This window comes from Cyprinodon variegatus, unplaced genomic scaffold, assembly GCF_000732505.1.
Source record: "Cyprinodon variegatus isolate N-32 unplaced genomic scaffold, C_variegatus-1.0 Scaffold990, whole genome shotgun sequence".
Lineage (NCBI taxonomy): Eukaryota > Metazoa > Chordata > Actinopteri > Cyprinodontiformes > Cyprinodontidae > Cyprinodon > Cyprinodon variegatus.
The window spans coordinates 1-11,649 of NW_015151443.1; the positions used below are offsets into that span (position 1 = coordinate 1).

Consider the following 11,649-nt stretch of genomic DNA (forward strand, 5'->3'; position numbering starts at 1 on the left):
TTTTTTTTTTTTTTTGTTCCAGATAGATGAAAATTAGCTGCTATATACATTTGGGGTATTTTTTTATTTTTTTTTTTAAATAACCTTATTTAAAAACCTTATTACTCCTTCAGAACTCCTTCAGAACTTGATTCCTGACTTGTCTGTTGTGTTTCTTGGTCTCCATAATGCTGTTTTTCTCCAATAAAGCTAAAATGAATCCAAATAAAAAAACGCATTTACACCAGAGACATGAAAACCTTCTGAACTAGACAACAATGGATGGAGTTAGAGTTGGAGTTGAACTTTTAATTCAAATAAACTTAAATAGTAATTACTGAGGTCATTCACAAACTTGGCTTTTTACAATTTAGAATAAATTAGAAAATCCATTTATTGTCCCACAATGGGGAAATTGTGGTGTAAAAGATTATTGCCAAAGTGGTCACACTAATGTGGCCTCAAAAAAGTGTATAAAACAGAATAGTCAGAAGTAAAATAAATAAAATAATTCTGTGCTGTAAAGTGTTTTTACAATATAAATACTGTGCCCTGGAGAATAAATAACCAATATACAGCTGTGGACATTTTTACAGTAATGGATATGTGAAAATAGCAGCAACATCAGAAATGTGCAAAATGACAGCAGCATTTTATTTAACTTTATTTAAACACTTAAGTTTAATATATTATGCTTACTTAACATATACCTGAGTTTTTGTACCTCAGCATCATCAGTGTGATGATTTTGTTCTTAAAACCCCAACTTACATAATCACACACATGTAGTGAACAAAAAACATATAAAAGATGATATAGAAATGTGTAATGTATCAAAACTGATGCAAATAAATGATGCAATTTAACGGATACAAAATTTATACTGCTATTTCATTTGTCAGAAAGTTCAATGACAATTTTAATTTTGGAAAATTAGAATCTTCTGTCAGTTACTTCATGGTTCAGGCTTTAAAGGGTTATGCACAAATAAATCCCTATTAACTGGGGCATGAACTGATTATTTTGATATCTAGAAGCCACCACTTGTTTTCTTAAATGCTTCTCTGTTAATATTCATTTCCACAATAATAATCCTGATAAAATGGAAAGAAGAGGGTGTAGAACAAGCCTTGCAGTCTCCATAGGAGGAGGCGCTCGCTCTGTTTGCGTCCTGCAGATGTAAAGATCAGGACAGAGGTTTTTCATCAGACGCAGTTTATTTCGGGCGACTCTGACGTCAAGAGACAACACGTTTCATTCAACAAGCAAGAAACTAAGTTATTTATAACCCTCCGCATCTCCAGGTTGTGATCCTTGAGTGCGCAGTGAAAGGAATACTCCCCATTGGACTGATGTAGCGCGCCTCCGCAACAAAAAGCCACACAAGCTCGTCATCATTTGCTCATGGTGACAGATAGGGAAGGCGCACAGTAACCTAAACCAGGACGCATTTGATTGGGAGCTGCAGAATAAGAGCTAAAGTTTGTGTTTTGGATAATTTCTCCCTCCGCATGTACCATCCCTGTTTGATGGCACCGCGCTCTCTGAGCATGGAGAGACTCTTCTCTGAGCAGGTAAGCCTTAAGTTCATCCTTTAAATTGTTCCTTTGCAGAAAATATGGCAGATGGAGGTTGGAAAACTTTATGTTCTTGTCTTGTGTATTGGCTGGGTGGCATTAGGTTAACTTCTTAATGTTCACACTCAATGAGAAACGTGTTTCTGTTGGACCCAGATTAATATCTGAGCAATAATTTACATATAATTCAGGAATTAAGAGAATTATCCAATCAGCTGTTTCCGCTCTGACTGAACCCCCATTTAAAGCCACCAGATGTTTATGATTTGAATTTAAACACAGAAATAACTGCTTAAATTGTAGCCTCTGATAAAAATGTTAAGACATTCAAATATTTTATTTAAAGATGAATCATCTGCTTGTGATTTTTAGCAAATATAGATATAGATATTTAATGTCTTCATAAAAGATCAGTTTTGAAACGTTTTACTCTAAATTACATCACCTGGCTACACATCAGTTGTGTTTGAAACTTTAACTGCTTGTGTCTCCATGTTTTCCACCTTAGCGCACAGAGAAACTATATGTTCAATCAAATGATTTTCATTTGACTTATTAGTTAGCCTGCATAATATATTTACTGAAAGATATTTTCTATTATGAACTTATTTGTTTTGGTCTTTATGTTGTATTAGACTGCCACCTGCTGGTTGTTGAAAAGGAAAGCACCATATAAACAAACGAAGTAGTTAAATCTGCATTTTCTGGTGCATTTGCTTTGTTCTGCTCAAAGCACAGAATACAAGCGGAGGTAAACATGCTGATCAGGCAGATGTGAACAGCTGTATTTGTATTTCATATTTGGTCACAGTTGTTCTTTTCTAAACCATAGTCTAAGTGCTTAAAGTTATAAACAAATATTTTACTTTTGAGTTATTGTAATCAGAGGGTGGGTTTCTGAACTAATGACACATTGCTAAAATTTTAAATCTATTAACTGATTTTAAATAACAGCTTCATTCAAGTTGTAAAATTCAAAATCATAACACATGTGCTCTTCATATGGATTATGAATAAAAGGCCCTTTTTCAGAGGTAAAATTTAAGATCCTTCTTTTATCTCTGCTAGTAATGAATCAACACTCTTGTAATATTTATGAGCCCTGTCATTTATTATTCTGCATTTACATAAAAAGCAACAATCTGATTTTAAATACAGTTAATTTGGAAAAAGTTAAATGCCAAAATAAAAGGCAGGGCTTATTTAAACCAGGATGAATCCTATCCTGTATGGCACCCTTAACCGATTTTACTGTATATAAACTCCACCACAAAATGTTAGCTTTTATCCTTTTCCTTTTCTCCCAAAGCAAAATTACCTCCAACATTTAGCAGATGGTGATTTTCTCCCCAATCTGTATAATGCAAACATGTCAAATCTTAAAGATTGCAAATCTATTTGCTTTGGCTGTTTTTTAAATAAATCTACTGGAAAATACAAACATTTTTTTTTTTTCCTGAATTCATGTAGAAGTCATCATTTTCCTATAGGCAAACTCACTCAGTGCAGAGACACTGTTTGCTTGGACCAAGTATTTCAGAAACAGATCTGCCTTTCTATGCTGTTTTAAAATAAAAGATTTTAATAAGCTTAATATTGCAAACTATCCAGGGCGGCATAAGCTTGGGGGAGACGTTCAGCATGACAAAAAAAAATATCTAATCTCTGTCTACAAGCATTTTGTTGCTTATTTAGCAACTTAAATAGGTTCAATAAGAAACAGAGTTGATTACATGAATTGGTGTACAAAATGTATGCTACTGCTCTTTCATAAATCAGATATTTTAATCACAGCTTTCAGTTTAACTTGAATTAAAGGGCAACATATTTTTTTCAAAGATTTTTTCATACTGTCCTTACATTTTGAACAAACTTATATAGTCATGTATATGCCTGTCTGAGTGGCAAAATATGCTTTATTAATTTCATATTTTCTTTAAAGATCTGTAAGCTGTAGGATCAAGAGGACCTGCAACAGGTTGGAGAAATGGCAGACATTCTGGAGCTGCGCACAGATGGGAACTCTCTCCTGAAGGCAGTGTGGCTCAGACGATTAAGACTCACCAGGCTTCTGTTGGAAGGAGGCGCATATATCAATGAGAGCAATGAACGGGGAGAGACGCCACTCATGGTGGCCTGTATGTCGAGACACTCTGACCAGCAAAGCGTGAGCAAGTCGAAGCTTGTCAAATATCTATTGGACAACCAAGCGGACCCAAACATACAGGACAAGGCGGGCAGGACGGCTCTAATGCATGCCTGCATCCATAAAGCTGGGCACGAGGTGGTGGATCACCTGCTGAGCAACGGTGCTGATCCAAGTCTGGAGGACAGGAGTGGGGCCTCGGCTCTGGTCTATGCCATCAATGCAGATGATAAGGAGACATTAAAATTACTTTTGGATGCATGCAAAGCTAAAGGAAAAGAGGTCATTATAATAACGACAGACAAGTCACCATCTGGCACTAAAACCACCAAACAGTATCTAAATGTGCCCCCATCTCCAGAGCTGGTTGAGAGGTCGTCTCTCGAGTACTGCACCACTCCCTCTGACATCAGTATCACTGCGTCTCCTACATCTGAGCAAGAGGAACAAAACACTGTATTTAATTTCCAGACGAAGCTAAAAACGTCCGTCTCTGCAACAAAGCTTACAAATGGGCCCACATCTCCAACTCGCCGGCCAGTAAACCCGAAACGGGCGCGTTTGCCTCAGCTGAAGCGGCTGCAATCAGAGCCCTGGGGCCTGATTGCTCCCTCTGTCCTGGCTGCAGCTGCTGCCTATGAGGAGAGCAAGAAAGCCAGCTCTGATGAGGATGTAGTTGCTGGGGTGAACGGCCTCTCTCTGAATAGGAGAGCTGCTCTGTCCCGGCAGAGCAGCGTGGATGGGAAGGACAGCTTATTCCCGCTGGTGGGTGACCAGCCGTGCAAAATGACAACCTCCTTATCAGTCCCTCCAACTTCTAAGCCTTCATACGAGAGATCTCTGGGACAGCACCAGCCTCTGGCTCGGCGCAGTACTGTGCCCACAGAGCAGGAGAGCGGCAGCAGCTGCGGCAGCGGACAAGTCAGCCTCAGAGAGACGTTGCACAGAAGACGTCTAGGAAACGATCACTATGACTCAGACTCGCAGCTCTACTCAGACTCTGCCATGTTAGACTCTCCTAAAGTCCCAGTGGAGCGAAGGAAACTAAACACTTCTCCACTTGCAATGCTCACCAGTTCCAGAGAATCGCTTGACAGCAATGCAAGCACATCATCTCCAAGCACGGCACGAAGGCGCGCACCTGGACTCCTGGAAAGGAGGGGCTCCGGCACGCTACTGTTGGACTACATCTCGCACACTAGGCCTGGCCACCTGCCCCCCCTAAACGTCAACCCAAACCCACCCATTCCTGATATAGGGGCCAGTAACAAGCCCTCTTCACCTCTTTCAACAGGTATAAAATCCATAGCCCCAGTAGCACCAAACACACCAAAGACAGGAGGTCTAAAGACAAAGAAGAAACTTGTGAGAAGGCACTCTATGCAAGTGGAGCAGATGAGGCAGCTTTATGATTTTGAGGAGCCTCCTCATTAGTTAGTTATGGCGTTAATGCAGCAAATACCGGGGTAGTAAATATGAAAGCACCCTATAATACCAGGAAGTACATCCATAGCCTCAGCTGTTTCCACACACGGTTATCTAGATGTTGAAAAATGTATAATTTATTACAAATAAATCAACATAAATATATATCGAACAAGCAATATAGATATTTTTCCCTGTGTTACACTCAGCTTAAGGATCATCTTTGGACTTTACAACATCTCCTGTATATGTATTATTTTTTAATGTAAAGGCCAAGATGTGGTACCTTTGTTCTCAGAACCTCTTTTACATGATTGTGTAATATGTAGGCAACATACCAGGGTTAATTTGTAGCCAGCAGGCCACTTGGGTGCACTTTGTGCATAAAAAATGAGTGTCTTTAACGGAATTTTGGTGGACAAGACAAAGGAGTGATGCAGTTCTCTGAGATGTAGCTTTGCGAGGGTTGAAACCTGACTGTTTGTAGCAATTTTGTACAAAGTGCCTTCAAGAGAAAGAAACGAAAGAGAAATGAACATATATATTTATTATATGAAGGCAGTTTAATTTATGTTTACAAACTTTAAAAGGATATTTCACAATTTTGGAAGCGAGATTCTGCTGAAAGGGTAGAAGTAGTTATTATCTGACTAGCACCTGATAATTGTCGAGATGTCTTTGATTAGTGCGAATAGAGATTTTTCTGTTTAGATTTTCTTTAGCACTAGTTACCTTTCTTTAAATGTAGCCTGACAAGAAATGGGGTTGAGAGAAAGAGAAAGACGTGGCAAAGATCAACAGGCTGGGGCTCATATCCCCAATAGAGATGAATAAAAGGTAATGCTGGGAGAAGCTCTGCTGTAAGCAGGTGTCTTTATAAAACTCCAATTGTCCAAACATAATAAATGTTTATACAAATAATATTCTTGCCAACTATAAACTGCCATAAAGTCAGCATTTAGCAGTTATTTACAAAGAAGCTCATCTTCATTTACCAAAAAAAAAGGAAAAATCGAGTTTGGATGTGGTGCACCATCAGTTATGTCTTTAGGAATACTTTCTGGTTGGAGTAGTTGTGATAGAAAACAAGCAGTGTATTCTCATTATGAGTTCGTATGAAATCGTACGAAAAGTTATTCACCATAATTTCGTACTTTTTGGACGTTTTTTTCGTCGCATGCGCATCTTACACCCCATTCAAGAACATGGAATATAAATTACAATTAGCCCTAACCCTGACCCTAACCCTAAGATATAAAACAGCAAACAACGTAGTCAGAGACATGAAGAAGTGATAATTGCACTGTTTTTCCCAGTTTTATGTCCGTCTGCGGATCTGCTTTTTTTTTCTGTCTACCAGCGCATGCGCACCGATCTGGTTTTTTGAGGAAAAACGTCCAAAACGTACGAAATAGTGTGCATAACTTTTCGTACGATTTCATACGAACTGATAATGAATATGTTGAAACAAGGGCAGGATGAAAATGATTAAGAACATGGCAGAATCTGATCGGTTTTACAGAAATGTCTAAGAGAAAAGCCTTTTGACAGTACAATGAGATCCCTAACACATACCACAGACTTAATGTGGCATTGTTCCTGCCCCTGTTCAAGGAAAAAATCCCTTAAAAATGGTTGTATGATTATTTTATGATTATTATAACATCGCTTTACTTTTCTACCAGACATTTACTCTAATCAGACCCCATTAGTTCTTATGTTTCCAGCATGTGTTTTACACAGTAAAAACATTGATGGTGCACCACCTTCTACCTTCATTTATCTGAAAGTAATCATAGCCATCTCTGTAAATATCCACCACATACAGCTGTGGCTACAGTTTAATGGTTAGCAAAACAGTTTTTTTTTTACATAAACTGCTAAGATATTGTAATAAATAAATAAATAAATAAGCCAAAGTTTCTCTTAGGGTTTGCATAGAGAGATAACCAATATGAATTTAGGCTAAGTCCAATTATAGGTGGGAAATTTACTACTTATAACTTTTAATCAGAATCTCGCTGAAAAATTGCTGAACTCATTTGACATAAAACAAGCTAAAGACAGAATGAGTGAACACAATGTTAAGCAACATCATGCCTCGTTCATTTTAAAAGCACTTTCATACCCATGAGAGAAAAACAAAACATAATTCTTCCCGTTAGCAGTGTTAAAATAATGTTTATGGAAGTAAATATCTTTGGAAAGCAGATAGTGTATGAGCTCCCAGTCGATGCAGGCACCGGTAAAATGTCATTCGATGATCGTGCTCCTTCCATGTAACCTACCCGTACAGCAGTGCTTCTTTTTAAATACAGAAAATACAACATAGTTCAATGGATAGTATTTTTGCAAGTAGTTTGTTGTACATTCTAAATAAATGTCTATCAAATGTGAATCCCTGTGTTTTCCTTGCTAACTTATTTGTAAAAAGCCAAACTGATAGAGAGCGCTCCAGTTTTTTTGCTGGGGTTGCTCTTGCGATCCTGTTGTTGCCGTGAAGACGAAGACAGCCATCGTGTGCATCACTCTGACTGTGTCAGACCCACCATGGAGGCACTCAGATCCCACAGCTTCTTGGCAGCTTCATCATCACGTCCCTGAGGTGCGGTAGCTTTACGGGCACAGTCGCTGCAGTAATCAGGGAAGGAAGTGGATGTTAAAACACATTACTTCATTTAAACAGCTACACACCGGTAAGTTTATCTCAGCAATAAACAAAAGCAATTGGCAACCAGGCGGTAACTTACAGTCTAATAAAGCAATATTTTTCCAGGACAATGATGCTCATTCTTGGAAGAGACATTGTGTTGCTAATAAGTACATATATCATTGTCTGGGGCAGCTGCAGATAATGATATATGTACTTCCCTTACATTTTGAGTTTCTAAATTGATAATTTCTCTTTGTTTACTCGCTTAAGAAGATTGTTATGTTTATTAGAATTAAAGAATGTAGGGATCAAAATGCCTTGATGAGAAGTTGGGGCTTTTGCAAAGAATTGCATTTTCAAAGAGCAAAATGAGCTCAAACCCTAAATTGTCAAACAGCCATTAATAAACTGCATAGGGTTAAGTTTAAAACATAAAAGAAAATGTCTTCTTAAAAGTGAAAAGTTGGATTATCAAATTTTATTATTTTTACTGCCTAACTAAATCATACGGTATTAGGACAACCATAAACATCAGTGCAATTTATTGGGCTTTTATGTGATACACAAACAGAAAGCTGTACAAAAAAAAAAGTTTTCAATCCTAAACCAGGATTATACCTCGACTTAAAACTAGTTGAATGACACCTCTGTCATGGCCTGCTCCATATCGCTTTCACCAGCACTAAGCAACTTTGAGGAGGGTGGCAATAACCCAACTACAGATGTGCAGACTGTTTACGGCATACATCACCTCCAGACATTGGTAGTAACTAGAACTATTTTGAAAAAAAAATACTTTTACAACTAGTTGAACTGTGCAGTACTTTTACTTAAGTAATATTCTTGTAAAGTATCGCTACTCCTACTTAAGTAGGAGTAGTACCATTCTGTGAGTAATTTGAACAATTCAAAGATCAGGTAAACAAACAGTAAACAGTTAACTGTTAACCTGTCCTAACATGATATAGACTTCTCATTGGATAGACTGGTTTATTACTGTGTTATATGTGAAAAAAAAAAAGATGTGGTAAAAGTATTTCTAAAAAAACACAATTTTATATATATTAATTTCTAAAATTAAATTCTAACATTTATTAGAAATATGTTGTCACATGGGGCGTTGATATTTCTTTTTTTTTATAATGCAAAAGAAGCACATGCTTTCCCCTCATCACAAGAAAAGCAGATGTGAAAAGATGACTGGTACTTTAGAGTCATTCTGTTGTAAAAATTAAATGTAACCCACAGAGGAAAACTTGGTTGAAAAGACATTTAAAAGACGACATCATTTACTTGCAAACAATGTCTACATTTGGTGGAAAAGTGAAAATCAGTCATTTTCAGATTGTTGAGAAGACTGAGTTTTCAACGTCTATTGAAATTCTATTTTTGGACTTATGTGAGACAAAATCAGACTGACCAAACATAGCCTAATTTTCACCAACTATTTCTAGATTAAATCAAGACTATGTCGGACCAACCAGATTTAGCCTAAAAACCAAAGTTTAAATGACATCTGGTGTTTAGGAAGAACAATTACATTGAAATTCAGATTTTTATTGTATCTAAAATTAAAAATATTAGATGTTCTTTATCGTTTTAATTACTGTTTATTTAGGGCCTTTGGAAGGTCCAAAAGGCCACTTGTTGCACATGTTGCAAATTGAACACATCTTTGGTCATGTTCTCTCTCTGACCTTCCTGCTGTGTCCCTAAAACTCATGAAGCTCTTTGTTTGCTGACACTCTCTGGCAAAAATCTGAGAACTTCACAGAACCGCTGTATTTATACTGAGACATAATCACTCACAGGTGGACTCCACTTATAATTAGACCTCTGAAGGGAATTGGCTAGACTAGATGTTATTTACAGGTATCACAGTAAAGGAGATCAAACTGACGTTTTGCCATTATTATAACTTTCCATTTAAGAAAAATAAAAATAAAACCATGTTATTAACTTTTCACTTTACAAATAAGTGTTATGTGGTTCTCTTTAAAAAAAAAAAATAAATGAAATGCTCTGAAATCTAAAAAAAAAAAAAAACTGAAATATGTCACATTTATTGTTCTTCAAACAAATACTTTTTTGCATATTATATAAATCTAGCATTAAACTACATTTGGAAAATCAGAAATTCGAGAATCACAACTGTATCTTGTCTGCTTTATTTTACATTGATGTAAATATACCTACTTCTATAATACCTGCATAATTTGAAGGCACTTTACTTATAGGTACTTATCAACCACCTCTGTAATGTGTTTCACCTTTACAGAAGACTATGAATGCATTGCAGATAATTGCTGAGATTTTTTCCAGCCCACAGCTTTGCACTCATTAACTCAGCAAGCAGCTATTTTATACTAAGAGAGCTCTGCTGAACCCATTGTACCTGCCCCAGAAAGGCTGGGTGACACACAACGTTAAAAACTACATAGAGGATGATCATAGTGAAGCATTCAGTAACCTGAAAAGGCATATATGTCCCTTGGGAGTCAGCAGAGAGATCAAAACAGAGTTAAAATTAACACGAATGCTAAGAGAAACTCATCATAACAGGACTTGTAGTTTTAAATACGGGAAAACGTTGCTTTGTGTCAGCTGTGCTTGATTAAAAGAATAGCTGATCTGGACATTAAGGTAACTGAAAACATAAAAAATTTATAAAAATCATAGGCAGGTGCTTTTCCCAGAGATTTTAGTGAGTTTCTATGAGATTTTACAGAATTCTCGATAACTGGTTGCAGATTAGTGTTTGCTTCTAATCGGTCAGAGGTTATATTCTGTAGCATAATGTGCAGAGGATAGAAATTTAGCTGTACATCATTCTGTATTGTGACTAAGATCACCTGGTTTGCTGTTATTGTCTACAGATAAACCCCATCTGTATTAAACTGAAAATACTGAAAGTGCTTTTTCTTGGCCTATTTAGCCCACAAAGCCTGACACGGTTCCCTGCTCAGGACTTTTTTCCCACCTAATCTTGACAAAAATGCTTTGCTTGAGAGAAAATAGTTAACGTTAGCGCCTCCTTCAGGCCACTCCAGGATATATTATGGTACAAATAAATATTTTACTAAAACAGATGTTGAGTTTGTTATTTTGTAGTTTAAATCTTTAAGGATTTCTCTAACAGTCAGATTAAAGATTCTTATTCATTGGATGATGATTTTTTCTGCATTCACCTTTTGCTCTGAATGGAAACATGAAGTACAGTAATCTAGCTGCTGCATAGAAGGCTAAAACACTGAAGGAAATGTGCCGTTGTTTCCTCAGTGGCCCCCAGGTTTTGAAGCCCTATTCTTTTAAGTTCTAGATTGGTTTCCACTTAAAACTAGAAAAACATCTCTATACATTAATTTGTTGCTTTCATTCATTTCACTGGTCGTTTTCATGGTTTTGTCGTGTTTCGAAGGGCTTCTCTTGAAACATGACATTTTATTTAGTTTAGTAAATTTTTAACTTATCTAACTTTCACATTTACAAAAAAATAGGAAAGATTTTAGCCCTTCTTAAACTTTTATTTATTGGAATAGTAATAAAGAAATATATATATATATATATATATATATATATATATATATACTTAGGAATTAAATAACATAAAGATTAAATCCTATTTAAGGACCGCAGCATCTTTGCTATGAATAAAAACAAACCTGTGGTATTGACTCTGAAGTATACTGAAAATTCAGAACATTTGAAGGGGTTAGGAATTTTTGTAAAAATTCAAGGATTGAAATCTATGATCTAAATACAAGACACAAGATCAGTACACAATGTACTAAGTCTATTAAACTTCCAGAAACAAACTAAAAAATGCAAGCATAGAATCCTGCATAAATCTAGAGATACTTCAATTTGTA

General features: G+C 36.5%; 2 protein-coding genes across 2 annotated transcripts in view; one reads left to right on the forward strand and one right to left on the reverse strand.

Annotated features, from left to right (window-relative positions):
- Positions 1 to 1,441: 1,441 nt before the first annotated feature.
- On the forward strand, positions 1,442 to 5,365 carry LOC107100587 (ankyrin repeat domain-containing protein 34C-like). Its single transcript, XM_015399130.1, has 2 exons — positions 1,442 to 1,553; positions 3,499 to 5,365. The coding sequence occupies exon 2, from the start codon at positions 3,544 to 3,546 to the stop codon at positions 5,134 to 5,136; it is 1,593 nt and encodes a 530-aa protein (XP_015254616.1). The 5' UTR covers positions 1,442 to 1,553; positions 3,499 to 3,543; the 3' UTR covers positions 5,137 to 5,365.
- A 1,093-nt stretch (positions 5,366 to 6,458) lies between these two features.
- Positions 6,459 to 11,649, reverse strand: part of LOC107100583 (retinol dehydrogenase 12-like) — an 11,781-nt gene continuing 6,590 nt past the window's right edge. Inside the window, exon 7 of the mRNA XM_015399123.1 lies at positions 6,459 to 7,758. Within this exon, the coding sequence (XP_015254609.1) occupies positions 7,653 to 7,758 (106 nt within the window). The 3' untranslated portion in view covers positions 6,459 to 7,652. The remainder of the gene's footprint in view (positions 7,759 to 11,649) is intronic.

Bases quoted from the DNA above. Each gene is read 5' to 3' on its own strand.
- LOC107100587 (XM_015399130.1), top strand. From the start codon at position 3,544: ATGGCAGACATTCTGGAGCTGCGCACAGATGGGAACTCTCTCCTGAAG.